Source organism: Aulonocara sp. 'chitande type north' Nkhata Bay, linkage group LG7 (assembly GCF_057382095.1).
Source record: "Aulonocara sp. 'chitande type north' Nkhata Bay isolate Kocher_YH1m ecotype deep benthic linkage group LG7, A_spYH_male_GT1.1, whole genome shotgun sequence".
Taxonomy (NCBI): Eukaryota; Metazoa; Chordata; class Actinopteri; order Cichliformes; family Cichlidae; genus Aulonocara; species Aulonocara sp. 'chitande type north' Nkhata Bay.
This window is the reverse complement of record NC_141350.1, coordinates 46950667-46978067: the sequence shown is the minus strand read 5'-3', so window position 1 is coordinate 46978067 and position 27401 is coordinate 46950667. Positions and strand designations below refer to the sequence as shown.

General features: G+C 40.1%; 1 protein-coding gene and 1 long non-coding RNA gene across 4 annotated transcripts in view; one reads left to right on the top strand and one right to left on the bottom strand.

The window, feature by feature from the left end:
• The window catches only part of rgs3a (regulator of G protein signaling 3a), a 115514-nt gene that overhangs the window by 36899 nt on the left and 51214 nt on the right, over window positions 1–27401 (bottom strand). For all 3 annotated transcript variants that reach the window (XM_086300858.1, XM_086300856.1, XM_086300857.1), the window contains one exon: window positions 4570–5562. In XM_086300858.1, the coding sequence (XP_086156984.1) occupies window positions 4570–5562 (993 nt within the window). The remainder of the gene's footprint in view (window positions 1–4569; window positions 5563–27401) is intronic.
• LOC147326018 (uncharacterized) lies at window positions 26122–27025 on the top strand. Its single transcript, XR_015130403.1, has 3 exons — window positions 26122–26449; window positions 26523–26728; window positions 26808–27025. It is a non-coding gene; the product is annotated as an uncharacterized LOC147326018 (long non-coding RNA).

The following is a 27401-nucleotide window of genomic DNA, read 5'->3' as shown; positions in this document are numbered from 1 at the left end:
GAAAGAATGAAATAAAGCTCTCTGTTTGCATACAGAGTGACTAAGGGATTGTTTGATGCAGAAATATGTATATAGACTTAGACGTATATATGTGCCACCTCGGGTTTGTGGGTATGTGCGGTTACTTTCTCCCCAACTGTGCATTCCTCTTCCTGCTTAAGTCAAAATTTAAAAAACAAATGAACAATCAAACATACAGAGACAGGGATAGGGGAGAATGACATAACATCTCTCTGGAACTTTCCAGACAGCACAGAAGACTTCACCGAAAGACAAAGGGAGATGTCCCTGATTTCACAACAAGAGATAATAAATTGTTCCCAAATTTAAAAAAAAAGAAAAAGTCCTGTTCAGACTTACATAACTCCTTTTTCCCTTTATTGGAAACGTACATGGACACTCACATTACATTTACATTATGGACTCTCCACCATTAAAGTTTGCTGTAAACTGTGGAGTAACACAGCACAACCTAAAAAAAACATTGCATTCAGTTCATTCACATTTTTTTTGTCAATAAGTAGGAGGTGACAGGATGCTGTGTTGACTGCTCTGAAAGTTTGCTCAGTCTCAGTAAATATTTACATGTTACTCATTTAGCATTGCAGTGGACTGGCTGTGCCCTGCGTGCATTTGAACTGTGGCCTTTTGTCCCATCCAGGCCAACTACTGTACAACAAAATCAAGAAAACCCACGCTTTTGTCCACAACGCCATCTGTGTTCAGTGGGTCGTAGTGCTCACAGACGATACGTGCCGATTGTGATGTGCGCCTTGGCACCTGGCAAATTACCTGTGGCGCCTGTTTTGTCTTATGCTGAAACAAAACACTTGAGATGAGCCTGGTACTCATCAATACACTATATTTTTAAACAGTTTCCGTGAATAACTTATTTAGTTCATTCAGTAAAAAAAAAACAAACAACCAACCCTATTCTTAGGCCCGGTCATGCGCTGAGCCATATGAGATAAACACAAAAATCTTGATATGGAGTCCTATAACCTTTGAGCTAAAATTAACAAATATGCAACTTAGGGCCTGAGGAATAATGAGAGACAAGGATTAATAGAATAGTTTTTCTAGTGGAAAATTGCTGGGGCTTTACTCATATTTTTCTGTGTCACCTTAAAATAGAATATTTAAGTTCCTGTAAATGTTTTTCTTGCTTATTATTACAGCACAGAAAGTATTATGTAAAGGCGAGAAAAACAGAAGCCAATCTTTTCTCTGAAGGTACGTCACTCCAAACACACAGCTGTGTGTTCTATTGTTTTAACCTCTTTAATGTGTGCTTAACCCTAACTATCTTTTCTACTCAATGAGTGTTTTTCTAGCGTTCAACCTGTTTAACATAATACATATGCTTTACTCTCCCAATTATATTTTAGACATTAGTTATAAAAATATATATATTTTTATAATATTAAATTAGTTGTGCGGGAGCCAACACAACAGAACTGGACGGCCTGATTATGTGCACAGTGCACAAACATTACTGGAAAACATCTGCATACGTACTGAATTTTTAAGTTATGTTCAAGCCAACAATATGTTTTTTTCTCTCTTTAAATAATGCTAAATAATGTTAAACAACTGTTTTTATTATTTCATGTAAAAGTAAGAGGGGGGGAGTTAATGTTATATAATGCTGGACAGCTACAGAAACTGCCTTGCATGAGAGAAAACTGCAAGTCGGCCTCAGTGATTGGGCTGGAAGTACGCTGAGACCATTTTTACGACTGTCAGAGGTGTCCATAACATCATGCCAAACTACACCGATGTTAAATGTTAAATACATACTAATTTGTTTTCATCAGTGTTCATTTTATACTATCTGCCTGGGGCCATCCTTATGTCAACGCAAGAATGTAAGCATCACACACATTCAGTAAACACACTGAAATAGTTTCCCCACCCAACATCTGTAAAGAGAGGCGATATTTATTCAAAATCCAAACAAACATTTAAGCCCCGTAAACAGATTTTTTCTTTCTTTCTTTGGGTTGCTTGGGTTAGATCCTCACATGTCAGCGACATCTGCGAGGGGGTGGGTGTCTGTGCAGCGAGATGAGAGTCAATGTAATGACCTCACTGGAAATACAATTTATTGGTTTTAGCTCCTTCTGTAAAAACTATTGTAAAAAAAAAAAGGATAATTTGATCATCTCTGGTTTCCATTTGTTTTGGTTGTTTACATAGAACAATTTTAGCTTTTTTAAATTAAACTTTAAAAAAACTAATTAAAAATATTGTTTACCACATTCATGGTAAAAAAATAAAATAAAATTATTTTACATAGATGACTAACAATTATTTGAAATCAAATTTGACTTTCTGTCTCATAAAGTATTTTGTTCGTGCGGTGACATAAAACAAGCACCAAGCACCTTGAAAGAGCACTACTACTGGCTACTTGGTTAAGACACAAATTTAAGTATTACTGGTTTAAACTTTTTAAAATGTTTATTGCTATAATTTTGCTTTCTGTTGTCTTTGATTGAAATGCCTTATAAAGTTTATGTAATACCATAAAATACCACAGGAACTACTGGAATGTGAAAAGACACCAAAGAACTTTTACATTTATAAACAGTTGAGCTAGATCAGGTTCATTGCATGGATAAAACATGAACAGTTGAAAAGTCGAGAGGCAAAAATGCGAGGATTAAAAAGAAACAGACAAAAGTATATTCAAATTTTTCACCGGTCCGGTCCTTGCTTACCGTTTCACTGAAGCAGTAAGCAAGAAAAATCTCACAGTCAAACAAACTGACATTATTTTTCTTGACCTGCTCTCTGTCCGTCCCTGGCTCTCTTTGCACTGATGATAGGCCACTAAAAACATCAAGTGAGAAGAAAAGGTGCAGAACGGAAAGAAAGACAGGAGGACGCCTGGTGCTTGTTAAAGGCCAGACACGTCTGTCACACTTTCTAACGCGCACACACCAACCTGCAGCGCACTGAGTTGTGTGCAAAGTATCTTATAGTGTATGATAACTGATGTGGCACGTCAAATATTCAAATAGTAATAAAACAATGTAATCAGTGAAGCTAAGGTTTCACTGCAAGTTTAAAACAAACACGATCAGACAACATTGTATACACTGTTTCTGTTTGTTTCTTTGTTTTACCTCCAAAAACAATGTCAAGGTTAATGATTCTAAATTAATTAAAGTCCCCACCACGTGTGGCTAAATGGTTCTGATAAGTGGTTCTGATTTCATCCTACTGTAACAGCATAACACTGCAAACCAAATAGAGATAGCTTTAACTAAAACACACACACACACACACACACACACACACACACACACACACACACACACACACACACACACACACTGCGCCTGAAGATGTCATTTTAAATAATGGAAACAAAAGCCTCAAAGGAACTGTATCCATGACGGCAAGAGGTAGTAAAATTACCCTTGAATCTGCCAAGACCAATAGCCTGCAGCTCCGTCTGCTGCATTCCTTCCCTGTGCAGTGTACACACCTTGCCATTTAAGGCTGCCGAGTGTGCTGACAGACTTGTGGAGGGAGAGGCAGATAAAGAGGAGAAGTATTTTTGATAAAGCAAGCACTTAATCAGCTCTGTTAGAGCCTACTGAGTTCTGCTATCACTGACTTATTTTCCTTCCATTTAATACATTTTTCTGATCCTTCTTTTCTTTCTTTCTCATTTTTTCCAAACTATTTCTTCTGAAACATGTGTACAGGTGTGCAGACCAGCACTATAAATAGTTTTGGAAGAAACGGTGGCACAGATGATTAATCGTCCGTGTGCACCGTCAGTGTGATAATTCTAAGGACAAATAAAAAACCTATTACTTCATAGTGAACAGGAACATGAGACAGAATAATTTCTCAGTTAGCACTACTCAACACTGGCATGAGCAAAGTGAGAAAAAGCACAACTGTTTCTGTTACTGAGTGTGAGCTGCATAAGGCAAGACAATACGATGCATGCTACCCTCTGCTGGACAAGTGAAACAACATTTACCGGCACTTAATCTCAAACTGCAGAAATCCTTCTCAAATAGGAGCCCATAAATTATTTCATTATTGCACTATTCTATTTTTGTTTGTTACCTTTACAATTTTCTACAATTCTTGACTCTTAAAACTTACACAGATTGGTATGAGATGTGGGAAACACACTGCTATTATAGATAATGCTATAATTTCACAGTATTCTTGGATCTTTTACAGATTTTTACATAACAACATTAGAGAGCCAATGAGACAGTCATTTGAAATTTATGAAAATTTAACAATCAGCATTAAAGTGTTTTGTATGTAAATGTGAGCAATCTGTGAATAATTATAAGTGTTAATTACAAGCTGATGTAATTATAACACCAGGTAGAGCATGCATTTGCTCTGCTTTACCACTTGATGTCACCCTTTTCACTAAAACCACTGGAAAGTAACTGGGCTATTCAGGAGGAGTAGCTGAAACACCACTGGTCAATATCGCAGTGCTTGTTTGTGTGTGTTTCTTGTTGCTTGTACTTCGTGACCTGTTCTCTCTGTGCCTCACTGGTATTTCACAGTGACGTTGCTTACCTTCCTCCCAGAAAATAGCATACACAGCTGATGCATGGAGCCTCCATTCTTGGTCAGCTCTTTCTTCAAGGTTTTAGGTGACGGGAGTGTCCAGCCGCCCTTGTGGGATCCCCCTCCAGTTTCTAGGCAGTTGATGGCGTTGTCAGAAGTGAAGCAAGGTGTGCGGGGGTCCTGCAGGAGGCTGCCCTCGCTGTGTGTGCGCCTGCGGAGGGAATTTTGCACACTCAGCCCCCCTCCTCCGTGTTTCTCACACGTGGCACCCTCTACCATGCTTCGGCGCTTGCTGTCACTGCGTTGCAGGTAGGCATCGTCGCTGTCGTCTTCATCATCTTCTTCTTCAGACTCCTCGTCTTCATCTTCATCGTACTCTTCTTCGTCAGTGTTGGGTGAAGAAAGGGCATCGGCGCTAAAGGAGCGGTCAAGGCGGAGCTCCGGGATAACAAACGAAGATGAGGAGGAGGAAGGGGGAGCGTTGGTGTCAGGCGGCTCTGAGACATTGTCCTCATCTGTGTTTGACACCACCAGGTTTAAGTTCACCTCCTCCTCGTTCCTCTCTCCTTCCTCGTCTCCTTCATCTTCTTTCTCGCAGCCTTCGCTCCCAACACTCTTTCTGCCGGCCTCCTCTTCCTCTTCATCCTCCTCTTCCTCTGGCTTGTTCTCCTCATCCTTCCTGTCCTTCCAGAGTTCCATCTCATGCCCCTCTATGCTCTTGGAATCCTCACCCTCAGTGGAAGGCGGTGGTGTTGGAGGTACCTTAAGTCCCTCGTCAGATCCCACCAGACTTCTAAGGGGCATGTAGACCTCATCCAGAGGGGTGAGTGGCTCTGAGGGGTGAGGACTACCCAGCGTTGGGGGCTCAGAGGGACTGGAGGGATACAGGCTGCTTTCCTCCCCTTCTGAGCTACGTGTCGGCAGATGGAGGCATACACCTCCTCGATCTCCTCCTACTCCACCCAGTTCACATGAAGGGGCATCCACCTTAGGCTCCAACATCTGGAAAGAGAGGAAAAGACAAAAAGAAAGACACAGAGAATGAATAGTCAGCCTCAGGCTGTTTGGATAAACCCACTTAACACTTTCATTCAGTTTGGTTTGAAATACTCCTATAATGATGTTGAGTTATACTGGCAGGACGAGACAAGACAAAACAGTGTCTTTTGGGATGATCACAGTGCCATTTAAAGCAATAATGCTCCTGCAAATTCTTGCATAGAGACTATCATGACCTGGCTGCGCCACCTGGAGGAGACGGAGGAACGCATCCCACATCTGGAATGCTTACAACCATGTCATGAGAGAGAGCACACCGTGGACCAAGGTAAAGCAAAGGAAATCTCAGATACTCCTCTGGGGCTTCCAAGGTATGAAAAGAGACATACAAAACAACTTCACTGGTAATTTTTGTCCCCAACATTGCATCAAATGATAAAATGCCAGACACTATACTGTAATATTAGTGCAAGTGAGTTCATATTGTGATATACTACTATTCAGTTCACCAGTGCTGCTGGCTGCTGCACTACACTCAAGCTTGCTGCAGTGACTCAGTCAAATTAAACTGGTACTGTGCCCTCGAGGCAGTGGAATAGAAAACAAACCAAACCTCTTGCAGAAACTAATGAGATTACTCCTACATTAAAAAACAAACAAACAGCCACCCATCTTTTCATCCATCTATCTCCCCTGCGATGTTTCAAAACATTTGAAAGTATAGCTGTAGTCCACATGACCACTGCCGTCACCCATTTCCCAAGGCCTAACATAATAACCCTGTCACACACTAATGTGAATGTGTGTGTAACAGCACAATGCTTATCCTCCTCCCATGCACTTGGCAATCCATCCCTTTTAACATCCTTCCAAAATCATTTTTGAGTTGGCCCACATCATTCATGCCCGCATATTTTAATTTGCATTTTATAAAAAGGTCACAGAGTAGTCGGTGATGCTGAACATATCAGTCTGAGTATAGGAAACATTTACAAAGTTGAAACTTTTTAGTGGGATGTGTTGATGCTGCATTTTAATTCTGTTTTCTGTTCTTCTTATCAGGAACACCTAACATGTGTTAGGTGTTCACCACTAAATATGGTTCAGAGACACCTTCCTGAAACCAGAAGACTTTATACAGAGGGGCCCTTGACCCAAGATAGAATAATTTACCATAGGACAATGACAGTGGTCCAAGAAAAAGTACCAAAAATAAAATCTACCTGTTAAATCCCAGATCTCCAAGTTTACAGAATCACTTTTAACTTGTTTAAGTCTCCATCAAGTCTTGTGAAGGGCCTCATTGTACTGGCCAAGTTAAACTATGATGACAAGCTGCAGTCACAAGATGCAGTGCTCTAACTGGAGATAATATTGCCTCCTCTCAGGCAGTTCTCATGATATTTCACAAGACGTTTGTGTACTTACACAGCTCAAATTAGTTTCTGCGGAAACAATTGGCCTGGTTGTATTTTTGTCTAAACTTTTGGCCCATATTTACAGAAAAAGGTGCTCTTTCATTCAGCACCAAACATAAACAAAATCCCAAAATGTTTTAACATTAACGGCTTCCATTGCTGCCCTTGTGCAGAAGATAAGATAAGAATATGGATACTAAGTACATAAATCAGCCATTATTGTTTTTTGTTTCTTAGTGGATGATGTGCCTGGCCTCTACAGTTATTTTAAAAAGAAAATAACCGCTCTTTTAATTTTAGCGTTTTTACATATCATGACATAATAAAAAATAATCTGAATATGAAACAAAAACTAATACAAAATACGCAGAAGCAGTGTTGAAAATTAAAGAGAGTCTTACTGCTTCTTTGGGAATTAACAGGGTAATTAGCAGCCAGGTGCTGTTAATCAAATGCACTTGATTAATTGATCATCAGCAAGTGCACTGCAAGCGCTTCAGTAAAGGCTGATGCTTTGGCACTTTGCCTATTTGAAGCATTCAGGCGTGTATTAACACAACGATTTATAGAGAAGGAACTATTGCTAATCATCAATCTGGGAAGGGTTATATGATCATTTCCAAGCAATTTGAAGTTCATAATAAGTAGAAATCATTCGAGACAGTAGCCATTATTCCCAAGACGTCTCAGGAAATTCACCCCAAGGTCAGATTACACTGCTCGGAGAAATTGAAGAAAAAAAAGAGCTACATCTCAGACTCTACAGCCCCCAGTTAGCATGGTAAATGTCAAACTCCATGACAGCATGATTAGAAAAAGACTGAACAAGTATCGCCTGTTTGGAACGGCTGCTAAGAGAAAGCACCTTCCCTCTAAAAAGAAAGTCGTGACACAGCTTAGGTTTGCAAAGACGCATCAAGTAAGCTACAAGACTTCTGGAACAATGTCCTCTGCACATATGAGACCAAAGTGAAGATGTTAGTGTTTAGCGCCCTCCAACGCAGCATATCAATGACAACACCTCATACCACCTGGGTATGAAACTTGGCTTTGTTTTGCAGCCACGGGATCTGGGCACCTTGCAGTCAGTGAGTTGAGCATAAACTACTCTGTATACCAAAGTGTGTTATATGTGTGAAGCAATGAGGCTCAAATTGGGTCATGCAACAGGCCAATGATCCAGAGCACACTAGCCGAAAAAGAATGAATGAAAAGGAAAAGAATCAATGATCCAATCAAAATCCAGACCTCAACCTTATTGAAATGTTGTGGTAGGACTGAAGAGAGCTAAGAGAGCTGTGTGTAAATGAATACCTGTAAACATTCAATGAACTGAAGCGACGCTGTAAAGAAGGGCGGGCCAAAATCCTTTCAGAACAATGTGAAAGAATCATGAAATTACATGAAAACAATTACTTCAAGTTACTGGTGCTAAAGGCGATTCAAAACATACTGAATCACAGGACTTATTTAATTTCTCACACATGGCTTCTGCATTTTGGCTTCGTGTCTGCTGAATAAATATTGACACTGTATAATAAATCATGTTTTGTAGTTCCCTGAAGGTTGTATACACCCAAGTTTAGACCTACTAAAGATGATTTATGTCCTGATATGTAAAACCTTAAAACTGAAAGACTGTACTTTTTTGAGCATGCAACAATTAATGCTACTCTTTATACATTTTGACTTGTTCACCTTCCATTTCTAAATGGTCCACTGTAGCCTAGAGATAAAATCAAGACCCCATTACCTCCAATATAAGCTCTGGTGAGATAGAGGGTATATAGGAGGTATTTTTAGAATGAAATGCACTTTCATAAAAGCCAAAGAGGAAACTGGAAGTAAAGCTTATCACTTTATCCTTTCTTCTCCTTACTTTGCCTCTGTTCATTTATTCTTCATGTTGTGCAAGTCATAGCAGTGAGTCACTGACAGTAATGGATGACTTTTAATCATGTTACAAGGCTTGTCACAGGATAAACATGATGATTTCAAAGGAATCTAAGATGTTTGGGGATATATATAATTTTTTTCCTTCTGTGTTTCTTCACATATTTAGATCTGAGATTTATATGGAGTCTATTTTTGCACCTTGCCTACCCCATCTCTCTCTGTCTTATGCACACGAATCCCTGGCCATTGAAGATATGGCTAGAGACACAATGGAGCCACCTGTCCTGTCAGATACACTTGTTCCTTCTCACATTCTCCACAGCGAGCACACACATACACGCACAAAAATCATTAACCCCTTTTAAGCAACATGTCCTCGTGTCTTAAGCCGAAGACCAAGAACAAACATATCAATAAATTTTGAGATACCTTCCAAATATGACATTGACTTCACTGCAGACTTTTTAACATTGTCTGTTCCCTGAATCTGCCTTGAAAGATGAATGAAACACGCAGGCTAATGGGCCATGAGACATCTGCGGCGTGCAAGCCCTTTGTGTCTATGTTTGCGTCTGTGTGCGGTGTGTGCATATAGCGCATGTACACGTGTTCCAAAAGTGTTTCACAGTCATCAATGTTTCAACAGAATATAATCTCCACCATTGCTTCATTAAGGAAGGAAACAAAACCAGCCCTAAAAGGCAGAGAGAGTGAGATGCAGGGTGGGAGAGTGAATAGATGGAGGAGACAAAGTGGATAACAGAAACAGAAGGAGGAAAGGAGGAGGGGAGTCAGTGAATGGCAACAGCACAGAAAAGAGATAAGTGAGTGAAAAAGGGCTGAGGAGAGGAGTCTGAATCTTACATCTTATCTTTGTATGAAGCTTATAGTTGAGGCTAAATCACACGACCCTGTACCATCCCTTGGTTATGTTGAGATAGGCTCAGACTGCTTCATATGATGCTCTGTGATGCACTGAGCATTTTGTTTCCACACACCTCTTCTCAATCCCCATGTGTTTCTTTTCTCTCCCTTATTCCCAATTTATGCTTCAGTGGAAAATGTATGCTGTATCTTATGACGTCACCTGACATGCACCTCCCGAAAAATGTAACTACACGTTGGGGAGAATCAGCCCACATCTACTGTGATTGGCCTGTTCATTGCATCCTATAACATCCTGCAGCACTGAATTTATCCATGAGATGATAACAATCATTGCCTCAGTATAAAGAACAATAATCACAGCGTCAATATAAGGACTCACAAATGTCAGCAGATTCCTGGAGGAAATTTGCTGAAACTCCCGAAATGGATGTGAGCGAATGTACAAAGTAGAGAAAAAAACCTGAGGCAAACATATATCAGGAAAAAAAAAAACGAAAAGCGAGGAGCCAGGACGAATAAAAAGGTCCCGGCAGTTTTTAAAAAAAAAAAAATCGTCTGGCACGACGTCACAGTAATTAACAAATAAGCATAAATGTGGGCAATGACATCAACTACTTACGTAGGTTACGTACAAAGGTTCCCCACAGGAATCTAAATCAGGCATAAGTCTGTGTTTTGTCCTGTTTCCCTACGGTCACTCCCCTCATCCCCCAGCAGCAGCAGCATTTGGCTGCCCCTCCCTGTTCCTGGTTCTGCTGGTGGTGTCTTCATGTTAAAAGGAAGTGGTTTTTCCTTCCCCTCACTGCAAAGTTCCTGCTGTGATTGTTGGCGTCTTCTCCCAGGTAGGGTCTGCAGGTTCTTTACCTTACAGTAAGGGTCCTTGAGGCGACTGTTATGATTTGTTGCTATATAAATAAGCCTGAATTGAATTGAACTGGATCTCATAAATCTCACTGGTGTCATGTGTATGGCCCTTCAAAGTAACGATTCATTCTGAAGAGAAATGGCATATTCAAATGAGTCGCCAACAGCAATACTGATCTGAATTTGTAAACAGCAAAAATCTGAACTTAGAAAAAATATGATTTAATGCTTTGATAACCAGACGAAGCCAGCAGGTGTTTTCATTCATTAATGAATAAAAAAAGAAATTTTACATGTTTTATACATTTTTTTCCTGCGTCTAAAATTAACAATGTAAAAATTTAATAAAACTAAATAAATAATTGACAGTCCCAACAGCTGATGAATGGATCTGAACACACTTTGAAGCAGACATCAACAGGTTTATATCTCTATTATTATTAAGACGAACTTTCAATTTATTTTCTAATTTGTCATTTGACCAGATAACTTCAAAATGAATGGCATTCCCATTAGAGCTAACTGTACTTGCTCGTCGCTTTTTTCCGCTGACAGAAAAGACAAACGTTGTTTAAACTGTTCAGCGTGATGACCACAACCGTGCTAATGGCTAAATGTCCAGGCAAATGAAAAACAGCATATCACCATCTCTAATTTTTCACATATTTGTTCCACCAATCATGCATGATTGGTGGAACAAATATGTGAACAAATATGCATTTTTATGCAAATATGTGAAAGAATATGCATTTTTTCAATTGGTTTACACCTCCTCCACAGAGTTAAACATCAAACTCAAGCACAGAGTTTGGGTTTCTCTAGAGCAGGGGTCTCCAACTCCAGTCCTCGGGAGCTACTGTCCTGCAGCTTTTAGATGCATCCTTGTTCCAACACACCTCAATCAAATGAATGGCTTGTTAGCAGGCCTTTGCCAAACTTGCTGAAGACGTAATTCAACCATTTGATTCAGCTGCGTTGGAGTAGGGATGCATCTAAAAGTTGCAGGACAGTAGCTCTCGAAGACTGCAGTTGGAGTGAACATTACAGCCTCCAGAGCAGCTAACTGAATTTAAGAACAGGCTTAAGGACTCTACGTGGGCCTTAAGCAAAGAGGGGGGAATGGACCAGCAGATGATGACATTTATAATGTAATATAATTTATAAAGTTTTTACTTCCATTTTCTAAGAATCCATTTTAATTTGGGAAATAGCCCATAATTTTCAGATTAAGAGAAGAAAAAGATATTAATCAATCATCAAATTCAAACTAAAAGAAATTTGGGATAAGGCTAGATTATCCTTAACTATAAAACCAAGCAGTTGAAAACTATAACAAAAAAACGGTATTTGGACTGATCTTCGCAATAGTGAAGACACAACAATTTCAGAGACTCTACTTTACCTGAGTAAATAAAGGCAACTCCCTTTGAATGAAAGAATGCTACCAAAGATATGCTTAACTGCAACCTTTACATTATTGTCTCTTACTGGATTGGTATGATGTGAGATTGATTCATTCATTTTTTTACCATGTTGATGCAGACATACAACATTGCCATACTTGTAATTTTTTGCTGAAATTTGGAAACGCCTACAGCTACCAATTCTGCCAAATTTCCCCACCTTTACATATTGTGCCATAAATACTTACAGTCAGTACATGGATTGTATGTTCCACCAAACTGTCCAATGATGATCTAAATGTTGTGCTTTACAAAACTCTATCTGTGATCCACACCATCAGCTGAGTCTAACGCTGCAGACCAGGTGGGACAGTATGAACCAGGTGAGAGCAGTGAATACCGTGGTTCTATATTCACATTTCCATGATGGCAAATATGATCAGAGTAAATATTCTTGTGCTGATGGTCTGCATGTCTCGAGGTCATTATGTTCTCATACAGATACTACAGAAAACTGCACGCAATCGTGAATGGTCACCCGCAAACAATTATGTGACCTCTGTCCTACAGTTACCATAACAACAGGAGACCTATCCCAGGGGAGCAGCTGTGCTGTGCATTTTCCAAAAGCTTCCCCAAACCCCTCCCGCTTATCAATTACAAAGTGCCATCTTTCATCTTCATCGCTTTCCTTCCTTTTCCCCCTTTCCTTTAATTTCCTGTCTCCTGTTTATTTCTAAGTAAGGCATTACATTAAAGAGCATCACTTCACTCCACTTAGTGTGATACTGGTGGCTAATGGTCTAAAGTGTCCAACATCACACTTGCCAAATCCAACTGCAGCCTGAATAAATCCAGCTAATCTCAATTAGCACTGCTGTTGGACATGTTTTGTACCATCCAATAACAGAACGTGACTTCTCCTCTCTTGCCTTCGTCTTTGCCACTCCCTCCATCTCTGTTAACTTATTCATACATACTCACTGCTGGATCACTATAACAGCAATTTGGGTGGCTGTCTAAGTGATGCAAGCCCACCCAACAAGCCTGCATGATGCTATTTATCTCTATTCAAAAGTCTCCTTTATTCACTGGCTTATCTGATATTGATTTCTTCAAAGGATGTGTAAGGTCTGAGGAGTCAAGAGAAGACATCCTGTTTATAGCCCGGAGGGAACACATCAAATGAATACGGTGATAACAGAGAATAACAACAAAGTTAACCTTATTCCAAACTGACTCGAAGCATCATCCTCGTCCAACTCTTTATTAAATCTGCATGGTGATCACGTTGAGACAACTACTCAGGCACAAGCTTGTGACTGAGCGCCACCTTTGTCCTCACTGATGACGATAATGACTTGTTTTTGAATTACAGTTTTGTAACTCATGACTACTTTCTTAATCAGGAATTCATAAGCATAATCGTGGTCTCATTGCATCACTCGTTAAAGGGAAATCAGCTCCGGGGTATTGACGTGTACTCTTGAGCAAGGAGTTCATTTGAAAGGTTAAACCTCACACAAAGGGCATCCCCAGGTCTTACCTTTGTCCACAGATTCAAACCAAATGCTCCCCACTTGTAAACACACTTGTGCTTGTGTGAGAACCAACCACAGCTCTTGAATTAACATTTGTTTGACTTGCATTTTTGGTATTTCCTGTTTTATTTAGAACACAGCCTTGCTTTTTATTGAGAATCTTTATATTCCTGCCCATTTGTGCTGCACCTATATTTAACTGTATTCACCTAAAAGCTGTGTGTTACCATCTTCCTCTCTCAGATCATCTTTTTCTTATGTGTCAAGCATTAAGCACTCTTCCTTGTGTAAGACGTCCCATATGTCCAGTCCTATTTAGTCTCCCTTTTTAGTTTGTTTGTCTCAACAGACAACAGACTGACACATTGTTTACTGAATATAAAATTCCACAACTGAAAAACTGATCTTGTGAGTGTTTGCTTGGTCTCCAGAATGCTACCAAGTCCTCTTTCTGTAGCCTGTACTGTAGTTCTTTCCAATTCTTTTCCATATGGGGCGATTGCAAACCTCCTCGGGGATGGGATGCCATTAAAGCTTGCTCTCTCGCTCTCAAGAGTGATAGCAAACTTGTTTTTCTACCGTACTTGTAAACCACATTACTTTCCACTAAATTTAGCCGTATACACACACACACAGCCCAAACTGTTTACTTGCATGAAGTGAAAACATTTGCTCAAACCACGTCACAGGTTGTTGCATAAAAACACAAGTAAATCATAGCATGAGTCGAGACTTTTACAAGACTTATATGTACATTAATTATTAAGACTGTTTTTTCAATGTCTTTTCTATGTATGTCATCACAGCTCATACCTTACAAGAGACATGTCTCTGTCTCTATGTGTGAGAAGCTCATTCTCCATACAATTGGATAGCTATATTATGTTTGCTGCTGATCGGATGTTTGTGTCCATGTCTGCGCCAACCGAATGTATATTAAGCAAGCTTTGACATGCATTGTCCAGGACAAGCTGCGGTCGAAAGATTTAAGAGCCGTTATTGGATCATGTAATATGAATACCTCACTGAGGGGACCTAACCATATAGATGATCAATCTCTGAATGGCCTCATTACATGCACCACAATGCTCTGCCCTCTTTTGCTCTCGATTTCACTGAGAGAAGACAGATGAGACAGTAATAGTCGTTTGTCTGTCAGAGCCCTCTGCTGTAGTCAGGCCGAAAAGGGGACAGAAAACAGAGAACATACACAAAGGAACATGGAGCAAAGGAGCAAGAGAACCAGAGCCCGATCAATATAGGATTTTTTTGGACCAGTACCAATATGTCAGTGATTAAACATCCAATTTTTTTCAGACACACGAAACCTAACAGATTTCTCTAACATTTTATAAGGTAAAAAAAAAAAAGAAATTTTATTTTATTGTCACAACAAGTTGTGGATTAACTCTGCTCGACTCTACTTGAGTCATCCGATTGTTGCTGTTTGTGGCTTTCCAAACACCTGTTGCTAACAGGAAAACTGCAGAGTGGCATGTGGTGGACAAATTATGCGGCATCAACCCTCACATCATAGCTGAAGAGTGTTTCTTCCGTGTCTTCGCTGCTTTCTTAATTTTCATTTATCAGCGATTGTGAATGCTGATACCAGCAGATTCATATGTAGACCGGCCTTTAAAGGGAACAACTGAAAAGTGTCTGTAGATCAAAGATGTGCCATACAACCTCCAACAAAACACAATACTACTACTACAACACAATAAATATACAAAAAAACTGTTCTTACTAAAGGTAGAATCTGTGTGTTTCACCACTTGAGGCAAAAAAAACACCATCGAGTGTAACCAGGCTATGAAGGAAGAGATGCTAGTAGGTAGAACATCCCAGGTAGAACATATTAAGTGACATTATTGGGCAGCTCCTAAAGTGTTACAAGGCTACCTACTATTACAACTATAGTGCTGCTACTGCTGCCTGCAACCATCAATAAAATGTTCCGAATTTTTATTTCCATATTTCTGCAAGGCTGCAGAAATATTGTGCACATTAACAACACACGAAGGAGGACGGCATAATAAAAGCAATCTCACAGGATTACTTGACAGCCAGTTCAACCTTGGAGATGCAGGTTGTGGGCATGTTTATGTTTAAGAAATGATATTCAGTCATTAGTAGAGATGGAAGTGCTTTAAATATTTTAGCACCAGAACTTATTGTTACAGTGAAATAACATATGGCAAAGGTTTCAACTCATTATTTTTTAAATGACTGCTCTGCTGAAGCATCTGCTGAAGGCATTCAGCACATATTTCGCCACTGCTTTCATGCATTATTTGCAGTTGCAGAGCTAATGTCAAAACAACACTGTCATGATTTTACTGACTTTACATCGTCATTCACCAAATTCATAATTTGTGCATATTTGTGCATGTTCACAATGCATCCTGTGTTAGTTGGAGGTGAACCTGAGTAATCACAGACTGTATATAAATGATGGATACCCACTATAACATCATCTAGTGTTTTGTGAAGCTTTGTCTTTAGTATTTTGTCGTTATGATTTCTGAAAACAAAGATTGAATAGAAGAAGCAAATGACTGAGAAATTCAAAAAGTAGCAAGAAGCGCACACTAGAAATCGACTTTAATAAACAGAACGTGCAGGTCAGGTTACTTTTTGGGGAATTTTGTAGCTACGACGTAGGTACAGCGTAGATTTCTTGATAAACCATAAATCCTCTGTAACACCAAACCCCAACCTTAACTCCAACCCTAATCCCATTGAAACTTATACAATAATTTAACTAACTTTGAAAATAAATAAATAAATAAATAAAAGTTTGAAGTGTTTCTTGTAAATGGTTAAGGCACTACTGCATTGCCTTGATTTGTCAGATCCAGAATCTACAGCTATCGTTAAAATACAGTCTTTGAGTCCAATGTGACAGGTCCCAGAATATGAAATCAGCAGTACACTGTGGCTGACGTGTGGTTTAAATATTCATACAAAGAACAGGTTTCTTTTAGAAATATTACAGTTTGCATTATTTCTGTGACTTCCACTTTCGTTTTGTTTGTTTTATTTTTCTTTTATTTATTTCTTATACATTGTTATTCTCCTTTTATTTGCTTTGACGGTGCCTGTGATATAAAGAAAAAGCAAAACAGTGTCAGCAGAGAACATGAACAAAACCTCTGAGGAGGGATAATTTCTTGGGTGTGAAAACTGAATGAATACAGTATTTCACCAACTTGGAAGCGGATAACAAAACCCAGCCCTATTACCCTCCAATCGAGTTAACTTAAAAATAGCACCGCACATAGCCGCTCCTGCACAACCTTTAGAAGAATCACACAAACCAGCCAGCGGGCAGAAATGTGAGGGTTTTTTAAAATTTTTTTGTAAAGACATTATTGTTAGAATCCAAGGGTTCAGAGAGAAAATGCCATTGACGTAACTTGCCCCATGACGCCAGGCAGCTGAAGACAATGTGACCAGTGAGAAAGACTGGAAAGGGCCTCGGCAGAAAGAAAGGCCAGAGATGTTTATGTCAGTGTGTGTGTGTATGCACAATTACTCATGCTGTAGGGACATAAATTAGTTTAAACAGTCACATTGTATGGCGCTGCCTCCCGTTTGGGGACAAAAACCAAGTGCCCAAAGAGTAAATCATTAAATATGACTAGACCTAAGTGCGAAGAAAGGCACGGTTTTGGTTTGGGTGAAAGTTACAGTTAAATTAAGCTAGCATTCCTTTAGAAAAGCTCATCCACAATTATATATCAATTTCTATCAGTATCAAAGGATCCAGGCTTAAATCTAGTTAAATAGAGTTCAGCACAAGCGAGATTGTTTGTTCAGATTTCATATTCACTTAACCTAGTTCCACTCTATATTTGCCCCCTGGGTGTGACCGTAGGTGTATATGGTTGTGTGAAGGATTTACACGCATGTGTGCATAAATTTGGGGTTTGTCTTTCAGTTTCCTGCTCGCCTGTGTGACAAAATGTTGCAATGCATGTTCCCAGGTTATAACAACCATCTCATTTGTTCAAGCTGGGAGTGTAAGACCAGCTGATAAATCACATTCATCGTTTGTGTGTCTGTGTGTGTCTGCATGTGTACGCAGCGGAGGGATGCACCACTGACACTGTCTACTATTGATCAAAGACAAAGGAGAAATTGAGGACTGGTGGAGAGATTTTCTTCTCCTGGTGCTTAAAACTTTTAGATTCAAAGCCTTAACACCACTGTAATGAAATCAATCATATCCCTGTTTATCAACAGGCACCAACAAAACCACACACCCACCATCTAATACTCTCTCTGTCTTTTTTTTCCTCTAAGAAGAGTATAACCCCTCAATTCTCCTAATGAGGGAAAGAGGAAAGCAATTTTCCCCAGTGTGCTTCCTGTTGTTTTCCCCTGTGGTCCCTCGGTTTGCTCTCTCTCCTCTTGTTGCTATCACTTTCAGCTTTGCTCTAACATGATTTAGAGTATGTCTCCTTAATGGCCATCTTCCTAGCCTTCTTTTCTCTGTATCCCTCTGTTTCTCACCCTTCCACTCCCCAGCCATGTGACAGGTTAAAATATGTCACTGGCACATAACCGAAGCCAAAATCACTCACATTAAAGCACCAAATAGGGGACGTAAACAGGGTGTTACTCGTAAAACAGAGCCCACAACTCTTGCTTATTTAGGATGAGATGATATTTCAGAGACAATAATATTTAAGGGAGCTATTAAAGCTGCCAAAGGAAAGGAGGATAAATGGATGCAGTGACAGTAGGGACAAATAACGCACAAGCATTAAAACAAAGAAGGAAGCAGGGAAAGAAAACGAAAACCTCAGCAAATCAAAGGTGGAGGTAAAAGTTAAGTGAATCAAAACAGCACACAGCAGTGGCAAACTCTCTTCATATATGCCTGTCATAAAGATGCCCGATGTGATGAATAGGCCTTTATTACTTTTACTATCTTTCCTCACATCTTTTCGTCTAGTTTCTTTTATATGACCAAACGCCTCCCAGCAGTGCTAACATCTCAGCTTTTCAAACACTGCATGAATACTCTCAAATCTCTTTTTGTCCCTCTGGAGCAAAAGAAAAGACCCATAAAATCCATTTGCATGAAACCACTCTGCTGATTGCTCAGAAAAGATGTACTCCTCATATGGAAAATAAAGTAACAGTGCGAGATATAAACCCTACCTGGCAAGAGGAAGCAGTTCCAGGTTATAATCCACTAAAGGCAGATGTAGGCACTCCACACATCCCCATTAAAGTGGCCTACTTCCTCTGTCAAGCTGGTGTGTGAGTGTTTGTGGCTGGCTAGCTGGGCTGGTGTGTGTGATGCTGTCAGTGTGGGCTAGGCCAACTGAACTGTGCAGAGATACAGAAGAAGAGAGAGAGAGAGAGCGCGCGCAAGAGAGAGAGAGAGAAAAGAGAGAATGCCCAAGAGGCTAAGAAGGTAGACTCCCGAGCTGCACAAACAAGTGAGAAGGAAACGGGGGAGAGGGAATGAAGGAGAGGGAGGAGACAGCGATAATGAGAAGAGACGAATGAGCAGCGTGAGCTCAGACAGAAACACGCGGTGTGTATGTCCAACAATCACACTGACTCATCTCTACTGTCCTCCATAATTGGACATGTGTGTGACAGACATGAATGTACATATTGTGTCCATTTGTGGCTCCACCACACCCCCCGCCCAAACTCCATTTCTTGGTGAAGCCATTACAGCCAGGTCCCACAGGGTGCACAAAGGACACAATGGACACATAACCACTGTAAACACACACAAGCACAAGCAGCAGAAAACATATCCATCTATCTTACACACACGATGCGGCCACAAAGTCACAGAGCAACCATACATGAAATGGGAAAGATGTCATTTTGGAAAAGCTTCCTATCTCAGAGGGACAGATGGTGCTACAATATCTATAACGTTGTACGATAGCAGAAATAGCAGCTAAATTTGACTTTTAAAGCCTAAATCTGGCATTTCTTTGGACACTAAACAGATAATATTTACAACATGTGCACGGGATAGCAGGACATAATATCGCTCTAATAAATGGAGGGATTTCTGTATGTTTATGTGTGCTGACTGTTTTCTTTTCCTATTTCAGTCAACTTTCTTCCAACTCACTTGTAACTTCACAGGTATATTGCTGACAGCCAAACAAAGAGCACATTTAATCTATTGCTGTTTGGATTCATATTGCTAATTCTAAATAGAGGCAAAGAACACATAAACACACAGATACATTATTAGAAACAATAAATAAATAACCTTCTACTTTATATTTAAACAGATAAATTGAGGAGTTCTCAGCTGCTATGTACAGTACTATGTACTAACATACTGTGGCATACCCCTGGAAATAATATTTGCATACTATTAGGGTCATAGACATAAGCTTATGCTTAATCTGACTCCACAGATGATTCACACTCTTCTGTGACCTCATATTTGTGTCACCAATTCAGATAACATAACTTAAAAATAAACCTGCACTCGCTGAGACGTCTACCTTTGGTGACGCAAACACGTCTGACACATGCTCAGATCAGGATTAAGACCTTATACACATGTGAAGACCTCACCTTAACACAGTGTCTGTTGTACTTCCACAACGCATGTACGATGATGTGCAACCTGACTTGATCAATCAGCAATTATATTGACATCATTTTCTACACTTCTTGTCAAGGTCACTGTAGATATGTGCCGTGTGGCTATTTATAGATGTGTTTGCACTCCATAAACGCACTGAGTCACAGCTTGCCTCAACATCCTAGACTTGATGACATGAATGCACTTTTTTTTTTCTATTGAAACAAACCCTGAGTGAGCTTGAGGTTAGGAGGGATTTTACTGTACAAGCGTTGTAAGAGAGCTAAAACAGAATGTTAGTCTACTTTCACCTAAGACACGCTTATGTTGCAAATAAGACAATAAAATGAAACTGTGGTCAACCTGCAATAGTACACAAAGCATCACTGCTTGACTTAACTAGCTAATAATAAGAAACAAGCTAGTTATATCAATTATGCTAAAGTTCAAAAACTAAACTTAATCTTATATTTAAAAAAATTAAAATTAAATTTATTTTTTTTTTAAATAGACTGAACAAATATGACCAACCATTCAAAGACAACTTTGGCTGTTTGACAAATTTTAATACTGAGGTTGTATAATGAGTAACACAACAACCGTAATACAATGTGATAATGGTGCTAAGTGCCTCTGATAAAAGCTTTAAAACTGAATGGCAAACATGAGAAGTGTTAAAGGAACCTTTAATAATGAGACATAACGGATCCACATGACACTCTCTTTGCCCCTCGCACCAGTTCACACATTCCTTCCCTCTCTCTTTTCGCTCTTCTTCTGTCACTGTTATCACAAGAGCCTCTCTGCACTACCCAGGAGAAAGGTTGTGTTTTTTTCTTCTTTTGTCGCCTTAGTGGCAAGGAACATTTGACATTGGAAGGTAAGAGACACACCTGCTGTCTCTCTCCACATAAATGCTTGAGTCAATACTTATCCCTCACCAACAAAAGTCCAAGATGCTTGGCTTCATATGCTGAGGTAACAGTTCAACAGTGGTTAATGTGAGAAAAAGAACTCCAACAGATCACAATAACATTAAAGAAAAAACTGTTTAAAGTTTCTCCAGTCGCAGCAAATTTCATCGATTTCATGTGCAGAAGGTGAGAAGAAGGTCAAGTGTTTTCCACTCGGTAAACAAAAGAGGTAAATCACACCTGAGCCATTTGTCAGGTTCCACCCACACACTCATCTCAGGACTCGGCTTTTCCATTGTGAACGTGGCATCAAAAACTTTATAAAGGCCAAAATTTGAATACGGTACTTGGCAAGTAAGTTCATTTTTCATTCTCGCAGTAAAAAAAACGGGGGGGGGGGGGGGGGGGGGGGGGAGAGAAAAACAAAAGGGGGATTTCACAAGAAACAACCACAGTCTAAATAAAATGTGTATCAAAGTCCCTGCTTTCACCTAACATGGTATTTACAAAACTAAACACACTCCCGCAGTCAAATCACACACACTCAGGCATTGGGACCATATTTAACAAGCATGCAGACACAATATAGAGAGCAAAAAGAGTGTGACCTCTGCAGCAGTATTACATAAACATGACATACAGTACCTTAGACACCGGCATCGGGACACGCAGTGTGCTTGCTTGTTTCAATGAGTGTTAATATTGTTGTTGTGTGTCCTAGAGTACTCCGAAGAAGAGCACAGTTCATCCACACATACACACAGCACATGTGCAGTGCAAATACTAGATGCAGGCTGCTAATCCACAGTGACCATATGTCTTTTTTTCTCCTGTCTGTTATTCAGATATTGTGATAGTGCCTTTTTCTCCTAGTTGTGTTTCTTGTCTCTGCTCTTTCTGCAGCGGTCCCAGCTTCTACCCCAGCTCGGTGATAACGTGCGCGCCAACGTGTGTGCGAAAGACAGGGAAGAGAGGGAAGAGGGGGTGGGAGGGGTTGAGAGAAGAGAGGGGGTGGGTGGGGGTGGGGGGGGGGATTGGGTGAAGGAGGGGGACGATGCAAAAGAAAGACAGATGGAATCGGGGAGAGACAGAGGTGTGAGAGTGACAGCAGGAAATGTAAAAATGTGATGTGTTAAAAATCACGGAGGGAGCGCTGGTTAGGAAAAGATCAAATGCGGCGAAACTCTGGAGATCGAAGCAGCAAGAGTCCCTCATTCCTCACCCTCTCTCTCTTTTCCACTACGTGCTATTTTTAGAAGTTGATCTGCCGCAAATCAAAGCCCCGAATCAAAACCTATCAAAAGAGCAGGATGTTAAGGGCCATGACTTTCACAAGTAATGGGACGCACACACCAAACTGGTCTGTTACAATGACCATGCGTCTGCATCAGACCTGAAGAGTGGCATGTAAGCTATTCATCAGGCCTTATCTAATCATATCATGTGCTAATACATAATAGGCTTCACAAATAGCTATTTTAAACACTTGTCAATTACACTGCACAGACGCACAGCTGCCTCTCACAGTTTCTAGCCAAAATTATTCCTGAGAAAATGTATCCAGACGTAACGTTTAAAAAGCAGGATATAAACTTAATGGAAATTAGATTTCAGTGATTGTTTTTTTTTTCTTTGTTTTGTTTTTGTAAACTTGCTTCAAAGACTCTTTTTAGGCTGTGGCTAAAAGCATAAAGTTCTCAGTCTCTTAATTGTCGTATTAATCAGAAATGTCCTTGTGTCAAAACCATCCTTGTAATTTACACATTAGAATATTATCGCAGCTCCATTACATGCTCGGTGGAGCACACGTCATTTTTCAGAGTAAAGAATGTGCGTAATTAAAACCCAGAGTGGATGGATTTCATGCTCTGCATTACCTTCTTAGGTCTGAGTCTGCGAGGCTCTTATCTATACTTCCTTCTGTGCTGATGCATTACCATTACATAACACAGTTATGAATAGTTAAAGGTGAGCTAAAATAAAGCCAAACATCACTCCGTCAGAAGGAAATCATTAATTTTTAAAGAAAGCCAAGGGAATTAATCTAACACCACAGACCATAATCATTAACATCACTCAGCCATTTGTGTGTGTCTGCGTGTGTGTGAGCGACTGACAGAAAGACAGTTAGCGAGGTCAAGTGCAGGGAAAACAAACACAGTGACACATGGAAAGGAAGTGAAGTGAACAGGATTGACCTGTGATACCAGAGAAAAGGCCTTTACACATCGTAGAAAAAAGTAGACGATATTCAGAGGTGTTCAGATGTGAACTTGTTGTGTAATGTTTCTACACGTGCCAAATATGTTGCATTTTTGTGAAAAAACTAGCTCAAAAAAATGTAAACACTGTAAAAAGAACTGATAAAAGTAGACATCAGATGACAATGAGCTGGTCCTGATGTTTCTAAACAACAAAAGGAAGAATTTGAGAATCTGAGTTCATCCATTTCTCGCAAGAAGGAAGAATTTCATGCTTAATCCCGGAGTCGAAGCTGTATCACGATCAGTTGTTGGCAGAATTAGGACCACATCTGAAGAGCTGTACGCATAATTTCAGACAGTGTGAGATAAAATACAATTCATTTACTATTTCCATATCATTTTATATTCAGTATCGGCGCACATTTGTACTTGTTACAGGATGGAATGGTCCAAACTGTTTATTCACATGGTAGCTGAAAAAAAAAACAAATGCCACAAATTAAGCAAATGGCTACATTAAGAATAGCTGGGCCGGAAAAATATTTTTAGTGCGTGACATATTCATACAAATTTTATGCGTCCGGTGCATAATGGTGTTAAGAAGATTATATTTGAAGAGGGAACACACAACAAAACAAGCCCGAAAAACAGGGTTGAGTTAAAGTTGAACTTTTGTCAACCACTGAATGTATTCTTATTTTCCTAATATGAATACAGTAGCACATTACTGACATCTCACCTATGTCTTAATTTCTCACAGTCCAGCTTTGATGAAGAACTCTGCAAGACGAAGGAAAGTTTAAGATTGCGGCATTGCTTGCACACAAAGTGGATAGTCGTCCTGGTGATTATAAGACAATAAAATCTCTATAAATAATTTTTTTACAGTATTTAGTCCAAATCAGAATCAGAATACTTTATCAATCCCTGAGGAAATTATGTGGTAAAATCTAAAGGAAATAGCGCGAACCACTTATAGCCGGCGCAGCAAAGCATAGTGCATTCTAAGCCTCTTAAAAGATGACTACTGAGCAGCAGCAATGCCATTAATTTATTATGGAAAAATCTTTTTGGATGATGAAATCTAATTAAAAATTATGATCCACTATGACGTTCCTCACATCTGCACCATTTGGAGCTGTAAATCTGGATGTCATGACACCACATCCCAGAAATAGCATGCAATGTGCCTCGTGTGAGTGTGTGCATGTGTGCGATGGAGAGCAAGCAGCAACAAGAAGACAAATGGAATTCATCCATGTCTAATTAGAGACAGCGAGGGGGAAAGTATGCATCTGTTGCAGACAGAGAATAAGAGCAGGAGAAATGTCAATCATATTAACATGTGCTGGTGCAGATGTTTACCATAATTCACTTTCTGTTTGGATACTTTAAATTTTCTATCTGAAATTGTAAAGTCGGCAGTGATCTTGGAAGAAGCGCGCAGAGGTCCGCAAAAAAAGTGCCTTTTATCCGACGTGTAAATATTAGTATTTAAAGTGTTTAGAATGGCTCACTGAAATGACACATGCGCGGCCACCCCTCACGGCTAACTGCTATCCTCATTGTGTACCCAGTGAAAATAAACTGTCAAAAAAACTACACACTCCTTCAGCAACTTGTTAACTTTCCCCTCGCTCTCTCTGATGTCACTCCCAGCCTCCTGAAGATGACTATCTACTAAAACTCACTCTATGTCAGCTTGGAGACCTACTTCTCCACTTGGACTAGTGTCACTCATGTCTGCTAACATAATTGTCTCCCTGACAAGCTTCACTCCTTGTGAGAGTTCAACTGAGACAATGTTTTGTGCACAGTGATAAGCCGTTGTTGTGTGACAAAAACAAACTTCACTCAGGTCTAGGACAAATCTGCTCCATTAGCTCACTGGAGCAATAAGCGTTAAGATGAGGACTACTGATCTCCTTCCGAAAAGGCTACATATGCATGACTCTTAACTGTGAATAAATGTACCGGATGTTTAATAGTTTAATACTTAACCAGACTAATAAACAATCATCTAAAATATATGTTTAGTGCACTCATGCTGCATTCCATTTATCTCTGAATCTGGATGTTGGAGCTAGGCGTGGCGACATGCTGGAGCTGACCTAATTCCATAGTATTTTTCAGAAAAGCAAGGAAAAAAGAATTTGTTTTGCTACTCAGTAAGGCACTCAAAAACACCCTGCGTAACATTCACAGACAAAGCCTGGTCAATGCTTTGCCCATGGCTTATTTTGTGAGTCTCAAATACACAACAAGGGTAGTATAGATTACAAGTTTTACAGTTTTAATAACGTTTCTGTGGACAGCTGCTGTCCTGGATTGTGAGGTTGGAGTAAATAGAACAAGATATTTACCAGTGTGTGCTGTGTCAGAAAATTTTGAATGACTAAAGTGCTAAAAAACAAAGCAAATATTTTGCTAAGCCACTGAATCCTAGACCAAACTGGAGCCATCAGCCTATTTTTACTTTGTGTTCCTGCTTAAAATGCAGTGTGTGAAATATGCTACTTAATAGCTGCAGATTCACCGACAGCTCTTATCTGTCCCTGAACTTCATGTTTCTTTGATAGCATGCATGACAGTGCGCCTGAGCTGGAGAGACATGGCAGATTAGGAAAACAATGAACAGGAAAGGATCGCCACATTTTTATAATTCATCATGAACAGCCTGACAAGTTGAGAGAAAGTGAGCAACAGAGGAAGAATTAGAGCGGGTCCTCGTCGCCCTACGTCACCGCTTCTCCCAACATGAATGCTGCATTATAACCCCTTCAGCGCTAAAACAGATTCTCATAAATGTGAAATGAGACAGGATGAGAACAGAACAAGCTGCCTCCAAACTTCAACACACACACACACATTTTGTTCATTAGCAGAAACCATCTTTTTTTTCCACTGTTCACGGTGCTGATGTAGAAAATTTGTGCAACTTTTACTGCAGATAGTTTCTGACTCAGAGAAGGAGCGCCAGTATTGCTCATCAAATGCAATGTCATGGTCTACGGTGGGTGGCTGGAGTTTCCATTAGGCTCCTGAACTGACCTGGGATCCGCCCCTGGGCAGGGCCAACTCCAGCTCCTGCACACCTGGAGCCTATTGCAGGCTATCAAGCCAGAGGGATTTAAACCACACATCGATGTTCACTCACTGCCAGTTCGTCATCAACCCATGTTGGTAACAGGTCTTGTGTTTCAAATTCTCGCTGTGATTCATCTTACTAACAAAGACTCTTTTGTGCTACAGTTGCTGTACCCACCCTGGCTCACTCCACCTCCGGACTCGGAATACCTAGTGATCATTTTGGAAATCCCTCTGTGCCTCACCTGCCTGCCCTCCTGCCATCACACTCCATCTGGAGCCCCGGATCTCAGGTCAGCCTTTCCACGCCACTCAGCCTCCCCTGGATCTTCATCATCCCCCTCTCAAACACTCCAGGTCCCTAACTGCAAGTAAGAATTGCTGCTCTTATACTGGCCACTTCTGAGCTGCCTTCACTACCTGCCTAACTCCTATATCCTCTCCCCTCAGTGTGACTGTTCCCCACTCAGCTCCGTTCCACTTCTCAGGCCTCGTTCCCTCGCCCTAGCCACGTTCCCCTGGGCACGCCACACCAAGGCTCCACGTCTCGTCATTTTCTGTCTTTGCCACGTTTCCCTTTTTTTGTTCCCCTTGCACTTAACCGTAATAAACTATTAAATCATCTACTGTCTCCGCTCTGGGTTTCTGCACCTGAGTCCTATTCAGTACCGGCCATCCGTCGCCGTGACATGCAAACTGTGTGTGAGCTCGGTTGTCATTTTCAAAATGGGCAGCCCTATTTAAATTCCCATCGTGTGTATGCAGCTGTGCAAATGTATTTTTTTTCTTGAAGAATGTACTGGAAGCTCTCCAGTGAAGGAGATAACACACTTTTAATGGCTCTGGCTGAGTTTAATGTTTTTTGTGTGCATGAGGAAAAAAGAAAACCTACCTTTTTAACCTATACAGTAAATCATTAGTGTATACTGCTTAGGGATCATGATTACTTATATTAGTTATTCAAGACTGCACATTTAAAACCTAAAAAGCTCGCCAATTTAAGTTGTAACTGTGGCGTTTTTAAGTGCTTTTATTTTGAAGACC